At 28.0% G+C, this 18,095-nt stretch overlaps 2 protein-coding genes across 6 annotated transcripts; both read right to left on the reverse strand.

The window, feature by feature from the left end:
* Positions 1-6,913: 6,913 nt before the first annotated feature.
* Positions 6,914-9,258, reverse strand: LOC126855522 (major royal jelly protein 1-like). The gene is made up of 5 exons (XM_050603267.1): positions 9,036-9,258; positions 8,649-8,815; positions 8,171-8,386; positions 7,475-7,891; positions 6,914-7,129 (listed from the first exon to the last, which is right to left on the reverse strand). Exons 1-5 carry the CDS (start codon positions 9,256-9,258, stop codon positions 6,914-6,916), a joined length of 1,239 nt encoding a protein of 412 aa, XP_050459224.1.
* Positions 9,259-10,520: 1,262 nt separating this feature from the next.
* Positions 10,521-18,036, reverse strand: LOC126855521 (protein yellow-like). Of its 5 annotated transcripts, none has more exons than XM_050603264.1 (6): positions 17,911-18,036; positions 15,602-15,819; positions 14,731-14,912; positions 12,444-12,907; positions 11,944-12,187; positions 10,521-11,412 (listed from the first exon to the last, which is right to left on the reverse strand). In XM_050603264.1, exons 2-6 carry the CDS (start codon positions 15,810-15,812, stop codon positions 11,218-11,220), a joined length of 1,296 nt encoding a protein of 431 aa, XP_050459221.1. In that variant the 5' UTR covers positions 15,813-15,819; positions 17,911-18,036; the 3' UTR covers positions 10,521-11,217. The 5 variants fall into 5 exon arrangements, with proteins under 5 accessions (XP_050459221.1, XP_050459222.1, XP_050459220.1 ...); XM_050603265.1 differs by having other exon boundaries at positions 17,601-17,983; XM_050603263.1 differs by having other exon boundaries at positions 17,398-17,983.
* Between the last annotated feature and the right edge of the window lie 59 nt (positions 18,037-18,095).

Raw genomic sequence — 18,095 nt, forward strand, 5'->3', positions numbered from 1 at the left:
AAAATTAAAGAGAAAAGACTTTTATAATAATTATACTTTTATTATAATATATAAATAAAAGTATAAATATTTCTATTATAAAAAAGAAATAGTCTTTTTTGAATTTATAAAAATTTCACATTTATGTATCGCTTATTGTCATACATATCGGATATAAAATATTCCGCACAAAATATTAATTATACTTTAGGCGCTGCTATAATTTGGATTATATTTGTATGTTGCAGACAACGCAGCCTCAAGACCAAATCTCCGCTGTTGCGCATCAGTGCCGGTGAGTGATGAAATTTATTTTATTTTGAGGTAACGGATTCGTTGATGTTGTGCATGTAAATGTAGATTGTATGTAGATAAATCCGTTGCCTCAAAATGGATGGGCTAGAATAGATTAAATCAATATATATCAATAATTTTCAATAAACTTTTTCAATATTTTTTTCATTAAAATATGTTGCAGATTTAATTTAAAGTATAAATTTAAAATTCATATAAATTATTTTTTTTTTATTTATAAATTCTGTTTAATTTGTTTAATGAAAAAGGCGCTAAAAAATTTATTATATGAAACAGTAATAACTTATATTCTTATGTTGCGCCGATTTTATGCTAATTTTTATAGCCCATTCATCTATATTATATTATGCTAATATAAAGCCAAGTTATTGATCTATTAAATTATATAAAACATTAATTTTCTTTAATTATAATAAAATATGACTACTTTATTACTTATTTAATCCTGAAGTAATTACATTACTATTTCAAAGCACATAAAAACACATTGCATTCGTAGAAGACAAACGAAAAAAAAAGAATGTTTTTAATATAAATTTTTATTTTTTTATTTGCAACAGACAAATGACTGTAATATTATTATAAGAATTTTTATCAATTAATTTTGATTGATAACTTGGCATTATATTAATTAAAGAAAAATTATAATCAAACGATGCACATAAAATGGTCGTAATGATTCACGATCATAAAGGAGTGTAAAATTACGCTCATTGCACCCGGCAATAATAATTAGCCGGCTACGAAAGGAATTTCTTTCCTTTATTCTCCGATCTCTGATAGAGATCAAAGTTACATCTCTGACTAAATGTAGTCAGAATCAAAATGGCCAGGATCAACGAAAGGTAGGTCCAACTGGCCCAACGAGGAAGCAATATCGACGACCAATATCGTGGTCAAAAAGCACAAAAATACACATGTTGAATAATACATGTGTTTGCACATTTCTAACGTGCAATGGCACGTAATTAAGAATGCTACCGGTGCATTTTATTACAATACATGAATAAGGCACGTGAATAGGCCACGCGATTAGGGTACGCGGTTAGGGCACGCGATTAGGGCACGCGGTTAGAGTACGCGGTTAGGGTACGCGATTAGGGCACGCGATTAATACACAGTCACCAAAATTTTAATGATTTTGGATTCCCGCTGGCTTAGCCAGCAAAAGTAGGGTTGTTAGGATCTATTAGGACTATTTTAACTTAAAATAATCATTTCTCCAAATATTTAATTTTTTATGATTCTTAGGAAAATTAAAAAATAGGATTTTTCTTTTAAGAAAATTTAAAACTAAAAGTATAAATTAATTATACAAAAATTGTAGAAAAATTAAACTTATTTAATTTTTTACAATTTAAATTAAAAATTAAATGGTAGAAAATTTAAAAGTAGGGTTGTTAGGATCTATTAGGACTATTTTAACTTAAAATAATCATTTCTCCAAATATTTAATTTTTTATGATTCTTAGGAAAATTAAAAAATAGGATTTTTCCTAACTAACTTTAAACTAACTAACTTTAAAAAATTTCAAAAATACTATCATAATAAAATAACAAAATAATATAAAAACATAACATATAAAATAATATATAATAACATAAAATAACATAAAATAACATTCGCTACATCTTTCTTTGTAAATCAAAAATTGCATATTATTACTAAATAAAATGTAATACACATGTGTGTTACATTTTATTTCATATTTAAACTTGTACATATATTTATTATATTGTTATATAAATTTATGTAACGTTGAACTTTTGTAAGAACTCTTGTAAATGCTATTAATGTCAATTAGATATATCGGATATATATATTTGATACTGATAGCATCATTAATTCTGAATTCTATTCAAATTTTAATGTTGTATAACAATTAATTGTAGTTATTATTATGTTACAATTGTAATTTATATGTAATTATATAAATAATATTATAACTTATACGAAACTTTCTTTTTTGTAAATTACACGAAAAACCGAAAGAACATATATAATGACAATGTAATAAAAATTCTAAATCAATATATTTGTTAATTTTCAATTTTTATATATTATTTGTTTTAAAAATAGTTATAAATATTATTATTAAACTTAAAAGCTTGTGCTTGCATACCAAAGAATTGTTGATAAATTCGGAAAATAGTATTTCAAAATTTACAAATATAACGAATACCGTTAATTCTTTTAATATTTAATAGAAAAATTATTGAATAAAAAGCCTTGATGTTAAACTAACGATTAAATATTAACTTTAGTTCACGAAATTTGACGATTGCTTTCGACGTTGCAGAATCGCGAATAAATTATTCCAAATTTCATAATTTAATTTTTTAGATTTTAGCTTTAATAGATATTTATGAATTTCGTGTCGGAAATTTATTATTCAATTAAAACATTTGTTAAATTAATTAATTAGCTACATTATGAAAACACCGCGTTTTTTTCACGTTCTTGGACGCGATCGCTGACTTAGCTAAGAGGCCTTATCGCTGTCCCTCTCGTCAGGTAAACGTTAACATAAAGTTGCGAGGTTTGTATCGGCGAAGATTCGAAACAATCTTCATCGTGGAGAATTATTTCTTATCGGTTCTTGTAAGATCCATTCGCGACGTTTAGTTCGGTGCTCTGTTGAAAATTAGAGATCTTCGTTGCAGGATTGGAATTAAATCCAGGTTTTCTTGGCGGTTTCTGGAAGCAATGGTTTCGGTAATAATTCAACGACGACTACACACACCTTTTCAAAATCGAATCGAGAAATTAATTTAAATAATATATTTGAAGAAAAAATATATTTCTTTCTCTTTGTTAAAAGTGTTCTTCCATCATTATTAATATTAATATATTATTATCTTAATGTGCTAAAAAGACTTAGTAGTAGATTGAATATGGATATAGCTAATGTATATAGATAATTTTATATTTTTCAAATTGCAATCAATTCGCCTGTTTCTATTGATTTTTTTAATACAAAAAATTATAGTTACGAACGAATATATTAAATTATTTATTTTTAATATAATTTTCCATTTTTCTTGAGAAAATAGGTGCTGAGAATATTAAGATTATTTCTTGGTTTCTTTTAAGAAATCATTTGCAGGTATTGGTCATCCCACCATTCTAAAATAGTTTTTGGATATGTCATTCTATAATATTAATAAAATACATGCTCAAATTATTACAATATTTCAAAAAACTTTTATATCTTTTTTAAATATTATGTTACAAAATATTTTGAATGAATGAATGAAGTGTTATAATGTGCGTATGCTTTAAAACTTCAAGACAAATCGAATGGGTACCCCGATATCAGTAAAATATCGACAAATTAATATATTTAAATGCTACACAAAAAGGTTAATTACAGCTTAGAATTATTATAATTATACTTGAAATTATTTTGATTTATTTTATATGTGTTACAAAATATTTAAATTAATTTTTTTTTTAAATTTTACTGTTATTGGGTTCGATTCGTCTCGAACAGTTGGTACCCAAAAATTATTTGCATTCGCACATTCAACACTAATTACAACAATGATGCATGTATTTTATTATCCATAAATATAGTCGTTTGTAACAACATTCTCATAAAAATTGTTATATCCATTTATTTTTAAATAAAGAGATAAATTTTTTAATAATGGAAGAACACATTTTTTCGCGCGAATTTCAACCGCATTAAAGATAATGACAATGGTAACTGTCATTGAGTCGTTACCGAAATCATTGCTATCAGGAGCAGTCTGGAAGATCCGGGCTTCGTTCCCTCCTACAGCGGAGCTCCTAATATTTAACGGATCACTTAACTTCTCTTTGCGGATTGATCTTGCAAGGTTCGATGTAGAAACAAGAAATTGATCGTTCTCCACTTTTAAGATTGTTCTTATCTATTGTCGGATATTAACCGGCGTGTTATCTGGCGGAGGGATCTTGATCTGGTCAAAGAGTTGGGCCAGTTATCCTCCATTGAACGCGGCGATAACGCAATGTTTTCATAATGGTATCTTAAGATTTATAAAATTTTATTCTCCGCGAAACGGTACATATATTCTTATTCTCAATCGCGAAACTTACATAAAATCACGCATTTAAAAATCGGGCATTTCTATATTCACAAATGTTCTATATCACGGATGCGATATTATAAAAAACGCTTCAAATGTCAGTCAAAATATTTTTGTATAATTATCGGTTTTTATATACAATCGAGTATTACTATTATCGTTGATTTATTTATTCATTCATCGCGTTTTTTTCACAAATTTTAAATCGCGGTTTATCTTGTAATTTAATCGTTGATTTACATCGAGCTTTGTCTATCTTTTCTCGGAAAATATTTTCCTTAAAAGTTTACGCATAATGCGCCATTAAATCAAGTACTTTTTTTACAATTAAAAAACCGATCAATAACTTTATTAATGATTCTTTTGGTCATAATTAATTTATATAAAACTTAAATTTCATAAATCGTATTAATCAGCTATATTTGATCTAAAAATGTCTAGTTAATTCTGCATTATATAAATATTTCGGTCATTTTCGTGTAATAAATTAATAATTCCGTATAATAAATTCTTTTGTAATACTTTAATAATTTTATATTTTATGTTAAACTTTGTACTTTCTATTTTTGTTATAATATACATATATTTGTAATATAATTAATTCTCTATATTAAATATATAGAATTAATTATAATTTATATTTTATAGTACAGTTTATAATATATTTTGTATAAAAATTTTTGTCATATATTTTGATATTATATATATTATATATATTTTATATAACTCTTTGAGTATTATATTTTTTATTTAACAAATCATTATAATCATGACAAATAATTATTATATATAAAATATTGTATTAATTTATAATTATATGTAAAATTATATTATATTTATTTATTATTATATGTAAAATTATATTATATTTTACAATTTCTATAATTGTATATATTATTATTGTAAATAGTCCATTATACATAATTTATTGTATAATATATATATTCTATATTGTATATTTATTTTATGGAGTAAAATAATTTATATTCCAATAAAATAATTGTAACAAAAATTTTATCTTCTCGATATTTTCTCCATTTTAATGAAGGCAGGTGAGGAGGATGAGGAGGTTTGAGTACTCTAATGAACCTAAGAGCTATGTCGGCGATAACGTTTAGTGTTTTTGAATGAACAAATTTTGATTAATCTAAGATTGATTAATGCATCATCTCTGCCAATATAAGAAATTTAAATTTATAATAAAACAGTGATTAATTGATTCGGAAATCAAAATTAAAATCTGTTTACTCAAAAACTCTACTAGCTACCGGTAGGGTCACCCATGCCGGATAGGTAGAAGGGGAAGAGTCAGACTAAGAGAGATTATATTAATTTTTATGAATACAATGGAAGCAAAGAAGAGAATAATTAAGAAAATAGAGAAAAGGGAAGGGGGGATCTTTAGTAATTTAAACATCTTTTAAAGATGTTTGAAAATAAATGGCCACAGAAAATATTTCGATGGACACCATAGGAAGAAAGAAGCGCAACAGGATTCTACATTTTTGAGAAACGGACTGTGACAGATAAAATCCGAGGACTTGAAGAAGAGGATACATTGAACAGAAATGAATTGCATTGGTGATTAGGAAGGAAAAGACAACTTAAAGATGTATAAAATTTGATAATAATAATAATAATAATAATTTGTTTTATTATATTTTATACTTTAATTGATACATTAAGTATAACTTAGGTCATCATAAATATATAATACCCAAATTCTTTTTTTTTTTAAACAAAAGAAAATTTAGGTCTAATAAAAAAATAGTTATATTATATTATACATGTAATTATTACATATCAGGTTCGTTCTTTTCAAACACTTGTCGGTAGAATGTCATTGTAAAAAAGAGCCGGGAAAGATCAGTAATAGGCGCGTTGCGAAAAAGAAGTATCGAGCCTTAGGAGAATCGATCGGCGATCCTTTTCAACGATTCGCCTTTCGTGTCCAGCACGATGTTCTTGTTTACCTTGTAATTCACAGTATATCGGCGGTTAATTAAATTCAAACCAATGAGAATGATTTATTACTCGTGTTATTCTCTAGAGAAAAGGATTTATATTTAGCTGTTTCGGATCAGCTTATCATAAGATACGTCTATTTATTTGTTTCAATTTTGTAATCACCAAAAACATGTAATATCTCTAAGTAAAGAGTAATTTGGTTAAAAAACATATTTTTTCACGTTTAATAAAATAATTATTAATAAATAGAGATGAAGAAAATAAAATTATAATATTGAAATAGTGTATTAATATTAAAAATTGGTAAACATTTCTAATCATACTAATATATTTAAATTCTATATAATATTATAACAAAATTTATAATGCGTGTAAAAATGTAAAATCGTTACTTATTAAATCGTATCAATATCAATTACAATAATTAAAAAATTAAATTACAATTAATATTGTTCGAAATTAATATGTGCACTATTAAAATATTTTTCAAATAATGCTGTAAGCAACGCGAATCGAGCAATATTATGGATTATTTAAACATTATAGATAATCTTCATTATGATGAGTGACATTAGTCTCACGGTAACGCACATACAGTACCATTTATTAATTGCATCACATCCGCTTTCATAATTCGAAAGTTCACCTCCGTGAAATTTAATGTACCGGCCATGACCTTCTGAAAACGATTAGTAATTATCCAGAGTTCCTCCTTTGCGCCGGTAATATCTTCCGGTATTATTTTGATGCCACTGGCAAACTGAAATCTGTCAGGATCATAGCCGGCGATTCCCTGCAATTTAAAATGAAATATCTTGATTTCTTTACACGTTTAAACATCTTTTTTAACAATAAATATCCGCGAAGAAATATCGAAAGATTTACTTAAAAATTGAAATTTTACGTGAGCCTTGATATAAATAACACATATCAAATAAAAAAAATGTTTTTAAAATTTAGTATAAATAATAAAATCGAAACAAATTAAAAAAAAAAAACAAACAAAATTATAATGTAATCGTTAATCGTAAAAGTCATGAATGCAGAAGAAATACGTGCAATCTTATTTTAATTTAAGATCCGCGTGCATATATAAATCAGTTTCGGATAAAATTTTAGCTAAACTAGACTGAGAGACCAAGTTGTCTTTGTTGAACGGCTTGCAAGTGTTCCAACATGCTATGGACAATTCCGTGGATAGATCGAAGAACAGGACACCGTTCGACGCAATAGCCATGGCTATTGCCTGGCTCGGGAAAACGTCTCGTATCGTGTAGTAGTGTACTTTAGCACCGTATCGCGACTTCTTTAGATCGGTGGTCTTGGCGCTGTTTATGTTCCGCGATAACATGGGTGCGAAATAGAGAACGGGCGCGTACGGATGTTTCGCCATTCCCAAGATTCCGTTTTGCAGTTGTTGGAAACTTTCACCCCTAATGGTGTGGTTCGCGAAGATAGGATTCGGACGAAATATTTCAGATTCCAGTCGCCAGATCTTCTCGCTGTCGCTATCGTAGATTACGAGTCCGTATCCTGTGGTGTCTGCCATGTACACCTGGTTTAGGAGATAAAAATTTGGCAAAATTATGAGATGGAAGCCTGTTAATATCACGCGATATTTCTTAAATAACGTACCACGAGACGTAAAAATATCTGAACGCTTTCGTTAACAAAGTAATAAATATTTTAAAATTGTTTTTATTTACATATCAAAAAATTATATATTTTGAAATAAGATAAAATTCTATAATTTACAATGAAATTATAAGTACGAGTTGTACGTTGTTTTATAAAGTTTTATAATAGTAATTTGGATTATTTCGCGCACACTTACAGTTGTATGCAAGCAATGAGGTCCGTATGTCTCGAGAACAATTGTAACTAATAGACCTATTTTTGTTCTGGAACTCTGTGAGAGATTATTTGCTATTTTCACTCTTTTAATTAATTTATTTGTAGCGAGGTCGAAGATAAGAAGTTGTGCTGGGCATACTTTTTCTTTTCCGATCTTGCCATTATCCAAAACCCATAATTGATTGCAACTATCGATCTAGGACAAAAAAAATTTTGTCGCGATCATCATAACGAGTTATAATAAAGGCCAAAAGAAATTAATGATTTTACAAAATATATGTAGAAGATATAATAAAGACAAATTCATTATATATTCATTATAAGAAAAATTTAAATGTAAAAAAATATCCTTTCAAGTAATTAAGATATTTCAATGATTAAAACGCGATATATGATATAAAAAATATTCAATTTTTAAAAAATAATAAAATAAAAAAGTTTAAACAAAATAAATTTACCGCAACTCTGAATACGTTAGTGATACCGTTACAATCACCTCTTTTGGTCCACGTCCAATCAGGATATGGTTGTAAAAGAGGACCGCCCGGGCCTTTCTGTTTACTAATTACGTTTAAACTCGATGGAACTCCATTATTTCTTAAAATAGTTACGAATACCCTTCCATCTGTTAAAGAGATAACAGATGTGTAAAAAAAATTATCATATAAAAATTACAGAATATTTACACATTTCTGATTTAAATAAATTTTAATTTGTAGAAATTAAATAAAGAGCTCTTTTTTTTCTGTGCATCTAAAAAAGTCTTTTGTTTGATATATTTGATTTGTCGAATATATATCTTTGCAAATAATAACGAAGCAGAAATAATTTATATCAACTGTCACCTTTCGAGCAATCAGCGTCGATGATCACGCATTGCGTGTAGTTGTAATCGCCCGAGGCAATCGCCGCCGCTTTGTGACTCGCGTTTTTCCATTTGTAGTCGAAGTATCTCCACTGGTATATTGTTCGAAAGTGCTCTTGGTACGCGATGACATTTATATAAATGTTGCCAATGCATAATAATAATAATAATAGCAATCGCATATTCAAGACCACAGTTCTCATTCTAACTCATACTCATCATCAGAAACGCATATCTTTTAAAGAGTTATAATGATAAACAATCTCACGCACGCACACACACAAAATTAATTAAATCTTGTGCGATAAACGGTATTGCCTTATTATATTATTAGCATTAATAATATATTTAGAACTTGAGTTTTATTCGATAAAAAGTGTTTCTTAAACTAGTTGCAATCTTATTAACGGACTGAATATTAATGAAACTGGATTGCTAAGTCCGCGATGGATTTATAAGAGATTGTACGATGAATAAAATGCAATCACACCTGTATGAATATTTTTTGTTGAGAGAGCATAAAGACTTCCTCATAACAAATCAAGCAGGATATAAATTGTTCTTTCTCGTAAGAATATTTGCTTATTATACGTGAGATGACATTTTATGTTAATGACGTGATATTTACAGTCTATATATAAAGTGATACTTAAAGTTTGAGCAAACTACGAATACACGTCATAGCATTGCAACATCAAATATTTGATCTTGACTTTAAAAAAATTGCATTCTCTTTCGGTCGTTGGCTCGCATTACGCCTCATCATATTTAATGCAATTGTCATATAACAACATGTCATATAAATGTAATTAACTTCTTTTCTTCTTCGCGAGCAGATATCAATCGCATTACGAAACTACACTTCACTCGCTACATGTTTAATGCATGTTTTATGTTTCAACATTTTTATTGACCATTACGTTTAAATAATATAATGAGGTCTTTGAGCAACATAGATATATTTCTCTAAGTAAAGCGAAATGTTAATATTCTTGCCTGCCTTTCGAATTGTGACTCGACAAAATAAATTGTCATTTTATCATGAAAAATGTGTTTTGACAAGAATTATAATTAAAGTTAATTATATTTTTGAAAGATGTACGAAATCTCTTGTTTTAAAAATTATTTTTTTTTAATTCTTATATTATTAAAATTTTACATTGAAGAGCCTCCTCTTTGTTTTCTCACTCCATTTACGTTTGTACAGTTGTCATTTTAACATTCGCTGAAATTTTTACAGCTGATTTTTCTTGACGCGCAGACTTTCTTATCTTTTCATTACGATACTACAGTCATGATTGTAATTTTAATTGAATAGCTTTCTTTTTAATACATTTTTTAAATCAAAATTTTTATTTTTTTTTTTTATATTTCATAATCTAAAAATAAAAACATACAACAATAAAAAAAAATATTTCCTTAGAATATTACTTAGAGTATTAATATTAAGGAGAAGTAAATAAAATAATTTAAAATAAATTTTTATTTGCTATAATAATTATAATTATTAAATACAAAGCTTTAATATACAGTCACATGTCGTTGCATGATTAGCTTTATTTTATTCTTATTATGTAATAAGTGTGATCGATAAATACTTCTTTTTGTCTAGTAATTCGTTTATTACACTGGGTTTATTACAAAATATGATATGCAATAGAAATTAAAAACACACTTGTCACTTGATACAGTTTGATACTTACTGTCTACTATTTTTAATAAAAATAAGAGAACGTTTATTAATGTTGCTCCCAATAAATACAAACCGGGATAAATAAGCAAACAAGCTTAATTGGCACCACGAGCAGTAAAAGTTTGATGGCTTATCCAGCTGATAATAAGCTCCACAAAAAAAAACTACAGAACTTTTATAAAGGCGGGTCTGTGTTCGTTCTTCAAGATAGGTACATGTAGTCGCGCGTTCTTCAATCGTAATCGATAATGACGGTGTACTCGACTCGAGGTCGAGGATAGATCGATCTCGCGATCCAGCGGGTGGGAAATGGTCTAGCGAAGAATCTCGGAGATTGATAGAATGGCGGTGGTGGGTGGTGATGGTGATAGTGATGATCCGCGAAGAAATCGGGATACTTATGCCACTGGACGGACGGTGCCACCGCGTGAGAACGCGAATCGTCGAACTCCCCGCGGTGCCACAATCTTCATTTGACGTGTGCCTCGTAAGCGAGATTGCGATCAAAACCACCATTACACTTGGTACCGCGGATCAGCTCGTCCACGTAGCCGGCCTGTATCCGGAAATTAGTCTCGTTCGCATTCATGGTCGCGACCATGTACTTCTGGAACGACGACGTGAGGACCCATAACTCCTGACGGCCGTGTTTCGCGGTGATAATCTGCAATGAAATCGATTACCGCGCTGATTACTTGTTGACATATGGATTAATTATTTCAGAATCGTAAATAATTAAGAATAGAATTTACGTCAAGTGAGGAAATGGCAATAATATGAATTTGAGCGGAAAATTATTACTCTTTGATTTAATAATCGTGTATACAGGGTGAGTCCAAACGTTCCGGCCAGACTTTGAGATTTTAGAAAATTTAAATTCTGAATAAAAAGTTTCCAATAAATTGGATCGAAAAATAACTTTCTTAAAAAGTTAGTGGCCAAAAACTTCTGAAATTACAATTATTTTTACAAATATCAGGGAAAATATGCGTTTTTTAACAAAAAATATTCAAATAAAAGTTGTAGAGAATTAAATTATCTTTTAAATAAAATTTAATTTTTAATCTCAAAGTCTGGTCGGAATGTTTGGGCCCTGTATAATTTTCTATTTAATATGTAAGTATAAAAAAATGCGGAGTTAAAAAGAATATAAAAGTATATATTTATGTAATGAAAGAATTTCGTATTATTATACCTTTAGTCCTGACGGAAATTGCAAAGTGTCGGGATTGACGACAACGATTTCGGTATTGGTACCACCATATTCGGGATGAGTTATACTGTTCCAACATCCGATAGCTAAATCTGATAAAAGACCGAAGAAAAGAATTCCATTCTGATCCATGCCTTGAGCAGCCGATTGTGATGATCTTTCCATAGCAAATGGGCGGAATGACCTTGGCGCAGAGTCGGAGTGTTCTTGGAAGAGGCTATAGTTTCTAAATAAATAATAGCAAATGTCCGATTATAGCAAAATATTTTAAGAGACAAGACAAATATATTATAAAACGTTTAAATCATATAATACATATCTAAAAAATTAATTTATATATAAAATTTTATTTAGAAAAATACAAAAAACACGTATCTAATAAACTTTGAATTATATATTGCACATAAAATATATTTTAACGAGAAATTGTGTTAAATTTTCTCCGATTAAATAAGTATGATTATTGATATTTTTTTTCTCACCTAATAATGGAAGTGGGTACCCAACTTTCGACTCTGCTAGCCAAGGAGTGGAAATACAAGATTCTGTCGCCGTCCTGTTTTATGGGACTCAGCGCGAGTCCCAGAATGCCATCCATTAAATCAAACGTGTCCCCCTTGATGTTGAACGTTCCGTGGGGCGGATAAGGATAAAATAGATTGTTAGTGATCCTCCATGAGTGGGAATTTTGATGATCGTAGACTAGCAACGCGTATCCAGTCACATCGGCGATGTAGACGAAGGTATCGCGACATTTCTCGCTGTTACGAATGTCGACCGCGAGTGTCACGAACAGGGAATCGTCCTTGAATTGTTCCTTGGGGAATTTGTACCGGCTCAGAATCTTGTTCGTTCGCAGCGAGAATGATAATAATTGAGGACGACAGATCTGTCGTTCTTCGAGCTTGCCGGTGTCGAGAACCCATAATCTGTCGCATGAGTCCACCTGCAATCACATTTCTTTTCTATAGCTAATATTTGATCACCTTATCATTTAATAAGAACGTTTTATAATCGTCTTATCTATGAGAAAAATCATTTCATCAAGCTTTATGGTACAATATAATTAAGATACTGGATATATAATGTTCAAAGACAGAATAATAAAACAGCCATTAAAGCCATTTTAAATTTGAACAGATTTTGTGACTTAATTATATTATAATTATTAGCAACGTTACATAATATCTTTAATAAAGTATTATAAAATAAAAATAAGAGAATTTTGCATAGAAATAAATATACAGTTTTTTTTTCAGCATTATTTTTATCTATAAACGGATTCTTTCATAAATTTAAAGTTGGTAGTTTTCTAATAAAAAAATTCCATGATTGTTAATTTATGTCATGTTTATTAATTTTCATATAAAATAATTTGATATCATGAAAATTATAATTAAAGAGAGATAAATTATGTGTAAAATAAATTACAATTTTGAAAATTATTATTAAAAATATTAGAAATATAATTATAATTTAATAAAAATATGTTGCTTTCTAAATGATTTATGCATGTTACTTTTAAACTTTCGATATGCAGTTACTTTCGCTTCGGGGAAATGAATCAACATATTTTCATCGATGTTTGTTTTTCCATATATTCATATACTTCGCTCGTTCGTCATTAATATGGAAATTGTAAATAACACGGTTATAAATCAGACACTAATGATAATGGAAGCAGAATTTATTTCTAATCGTATAACTCGTAATACGATATCTTCCGATACGATACTTTCTAAATAAACGGTATATCATTCGTACCGATACACATACAGGACATTCTATGTCGTAATGTGCACAGCTAAATTATTTCTTTTTTATTAGTTAAAGTTAAAATATATAAATAAAAATAATATTTTGCGAATAAACTCATTATTTTTTACAAGTTTATAATTGTTATTACTTATGTTCAAAACTTTAGAAATTATTTTCTTCTCGAAAACATCAATAGAAAAAATTTATTCTATTTTTTATTTATTAAATAGAAAAGTGTAGCATATATAATATTTGTTAAATATATATATATATATATATATATATATATATATATATATATATATATATATTACATTTTAAACGTGTAAATGACGGAACTCGATTTATTAAAGGGGAGATAATATTTATCAAGTTCGTGTTTCTTCCTAGTCTCAATCGGCACGAAACATCAGCAAACAGAGTATTGTTTTATGTCACGCGCGTCCTAAATCACTTAGATATTTGATGATAGTTGCACATTGTAAAAGAAAATATCGTAAAGAAGATATCGAAAAGCCTTCCACCTTTTTTTTATTGTGGTCAATGCCAGCAATTACAATAATTAATAAGTCATTTATAAGAAATTCTTCGTGTATATTACACGTTTGCGAATTATTATCGCATTTCTGGAATAATAATGAAGGCATTATTTCCACATAGCGTCACACGAAACGTGCTTATCTTTGAATTAACGAAGTGCGATTTCTGATAATAAAATAGAATATGAAATATGTATTGAAGTATGTAATTTTATATAAAATATAATTTTGCAATTTATACCGATTCTGTTTGTTTTATATTATAAAAATAAAACAAAATAGAAATATTTATTTAATCAAAACGTTAAGAAATATTATAATTTTTAATTTTGATATTGTTAAAAAATATTATGAGATCAATTAAGATGGCATTCTATTGTTGAGCGCAATATATAAATAAAATATTTACTATGAACCCAGAATATTTTAATCCAAGATAATAAGACATAAATATAAAATTTTCTATCGTCACCTGCATTCTGAATACGCTAGTGATCGCTTCGCAGGATCCCAATCTGTTCCATTCCCAATTCGGATAAGGTGCAATTATTGGATTTCCCTCGGTAGAGACATTATTTGTGACGTAACCGAGGGTGACGGGAACTCCGTTTTGAATTCTTGGTATCGAGATAAATACGACGGATCCGAGCTTAGCTATGCATTCATTGCAATGGTTATCAAGTGTTAAACAAGATAAATGAAAATATGTCATGATCTGACCTTATAAAATAATTTCAATTAAAAGATATTTAAATAATCGAGCTCTTATTTTTAATTTTGTTATAGAATTTCAAAAATTTATATAATACTAGACAAATTTAAAATATGTCGCTTTTAAATATATATTTCTATAATAATTTTCGAAAAATTGCATTCTTATAATAAAACCATATAATGTGTGATGTGAAACTTCCTAGAAATTATGCAAAATTGTTCATTACTTAAGAAGTTTCGTTATTTAAACCGCATCAATAATAAAGAAAAACAAAATATATCAGCATGAAAGTTAGATTATAACTGATCAGCAATGCGATCGCGTGAGCCTTTCGAGCACAAGTTTCAATTGTGCAAATCAATATTCGTCCAATCAATAATTATCTTTGTTTTATCAAATAAAGAAAGTAATGATTATTAAGCAAATAAAAGTATTAAATTTTATGATATTAATTTAACATGGAAAAGGAAAAAAAATTATTTAACATTAAAAAAAAATAAAATAAAATAAATATCAAAATATTTCTCATATAACAAATAAATTAAGTAACAGATTTGTTTGACGCTAGTAAACGATTTATTATTTTAAATTCTTTTACAATGTAAGAGAGTAAAAAATTATTCAATACCTCTGTAATAAAAATCGACATCGATCGGTACCGGTGCTCCGGGAATGAAGCGACCCTCTTGTATGGCAAGTTCTCTCGCTTCTTCGTTTGGGAAGGCAAATTCCAAAGCCTTCCATGAATATATGTTTTTTAATTTTTCAATGCTCGCGGATTTCCCAAGAAATAAAAACGGTATAATAACTCTTAATAACCAAACAGCTTTGGACTTCATCGTAAATCTATTAACAAATTGCATTTGCTTTTTAAAACGCAAAGAAATAAGAACAACATTATTTTTTTATACATAATTTCTAAGAGAGTGAGAGAGAAAAAGAGAGTTTCTAAATATGTTTACAAAGAATTATTGATTATATGTATTTTAATATTATTATTTTTTTAATGTGTGTTAAATGCGAAACTCTTGTAGTTTGTTATATGCGATTATAAATCTATTCTAATTTTTAATTTAAAAAAATATACAGGATATTTTAGAAATAGATGACCAAATTTTAAGATTCATATTCATTTATCGTAAAGATGAAAAAAATTATATGTAAATTTATCTATGAAACGTCAATGCAAAGCATTCATTGATGCGGAAGAAAATTATCAACAATTTCATTAATAAAGTATTTTACCAAGTATTTTTACCAAAATTTCTTGTAAATAAAAAATATTTATAATTTGAAAACAAACTTTTCTCTCCGGACTTGCGTTCATATGATCTTTTTTCATCTTTACGATAAATAAAATATGCTGTTAAAATTTGAGATGAGAGGAAGGACCACCTATCTCTAAAACACTTTGTACAGTAAAAAATGATACATCGTTGTAGATTTTAAACAAAATGTAATTGGATATATAAAATTAGATATATGAATATCAAACATCGAGAAAATATCTAGATATGCTCCACATATTAGAACGGTCGGTGTTACAAATTATAGTTAAAGCACTTTCTAACATTATAAACTTTCACTGCAGAATTGCATAATAAAATTTAATGAAGAGAATAAAGTTAATAAGTGTCGTTGATATGAAAAAATATAAAATAAGCTTTTATATTTTATTATGTCTTATAAGCAAATAAACAAAAAATTAAAATCTTTCTTTCATATACTCTTTACCTCTGATATCATTGTTTTAATATACATTAAATAAATTTGAAATTAAAATATGAAAATACTAAAAAAATTAAAAGTAAAATTTGATATACATAAGAACGACAATGTTAGATTTTACAATAAATATATGAAAATATATATACATATATTAAAACAAAAGATATATTTTATATTTTTATCTATAAAGTATACATAATATCTTATATGTAATGACACGTGAATCATAAATAGTGTATTAACAGATAGAAGCTTATAAACGGAAAAATTTTTCTAGAAATACGATATTTTATAATCATAGAATAATAATTATTAAATTCTTTAAATGTAAGCAATTTTTATCTTGTAATTAATTATTTTTTACGCAGTGTTATAATATTAGAAATAAAAAATATAATTTATATTAATATATTTTTGAATAAGGAATGTTTCCCCTTTTATTTTCAACAGAAAATTACTTTTAATATATAAATATTACTTTTTTTAAATTTTGTAATCTTTCAAATATTTGGTGATTAAAAATGACATATATGATAATGCGTCTTTTTGTTATAGATAAATATAAGTAATTATTGACAGTTCTTTAAAGAAATTTGCTTTTTTAATGTCAAATCTTCACTTCACACACACTCACATGTCAATCTTCACTCTACAACTGCTTATTTGCGCGCAATTCTTTCAACAATCACTTATTACCTCTCTCTGATGTTATATAGTATTATTTTTACTGATAAATTCCACGATTTATGCGCATTATTTCACGTCACTCAGTGATAATACAGATGCTGACGCAGTTTTACACGCGTTTCTATCTTTACGAGAGTTTCGACAAACGAACACTGATTAGCAATGATATTTTTCCTATTTGTTTCTTTTTCATAAATATATATTGATCTTGCCTTTCTTGTTATATATATATTTTCCCTTTCTCTTTAGAACGTCAAAATTCAAATTCTGCTTCTAATAATTAGAATTCAAATAACTATCCAACAACTGCTTTCGCGTTTATCCTCTACTGATTATTCGTTACGCTTTTCTCGTAGTTTTCTCAAGAAATATTCTTAGTATTCTTTGTATATTTCGACAGATCTTGATGTGCAGCGAACGTGGCCGTTCTAGCATCACTTTGCTCGCTCTCTCTCTCTCTCTCTCTCTCTCTCTCTCTCTTTCTCTCTCTTGATAAAAATAATAATTCAATATAAATATTACTTTGAGAAGACAAGAGATTCTTCTCTGACTTCACGATCCGAACTACAAGACGACCGAGAAACGACTGCGAGAGATTTCTCAAGCGCGTATCTTTTCAACGTGTTCGAATATCTCCGCTCCACCGGAACAGAAACGCGTCGAAGAGAGGTGGATACCTTGATTCTATTTACTAAGTCTTGTCCGAG

Source organism: Cataglyphis hispanica, chromosome 16 (genome assembly GCF_021464435.1).
Source record: "Cataglyphis hispanica isolate Lineage 1 chromosome 16, ULB_Chis1_1.0, whole genome shotgun sequence".
Classification (NCBI taxonomy): domain Eukaryota; kingdom Metazoa; phylum Arthropoda; class Insecta; order Hymenoptera; family Formicidae; genus Cataglyphis; species Cataglyphis hispanica.

What these genes read in the sequence shown, in the direction of transcription:
- LOC126855522 (XM_050603267.1), bottom strand. Translation starts at nt 9,258, where the DNA reads ATGAGAACTGTGGTCTTGAATATGCGATTGCTATTATTATTATTATTA. An exon ending in CTAACGTATTCAGAGTTGCG is followed by an intron (nt 8,387 to 8,648) that starts GTAAATTTATTT and finishes TTTTTGTCCTAG; the next exon opens with ATCGATAGTTGCAATCAATT. An exon ending in CTCATTGCTTGCATACAACT is followed by an intron (nt 7,892 to 8,170) that starts GTAAGTGTGCGC and finishes CTCCTAAACCAG; the next exon opens with GTGTACATGGCAGACACCAC.
- LOC126855521 (XM_050603264.1), bottom strand. Translation starts at nt 15,812, where the DNA reads ATGAAGTCCAAAGCTGTTTGGTTATTAAGAGTTATTATACCGTTTTTA. An exon ending in TGTCGATTTTTATTACAGAG is followed by an intron (nt 14,913 to 15,601) that starts GTATTGAATAAT and finishes ATGAATGCATAG; the next exon opens with CTAAGCTCGGATCCGTCGTA. An exon ending in CTAGCGTATTCAGAATGCAG is followed by an intron (nt 12,908 to 14,730) that starts GTGACGATAGAA and finishes ATGTGATTGCAG; the next exon opens with GTGGACTCATGCGACAGATT.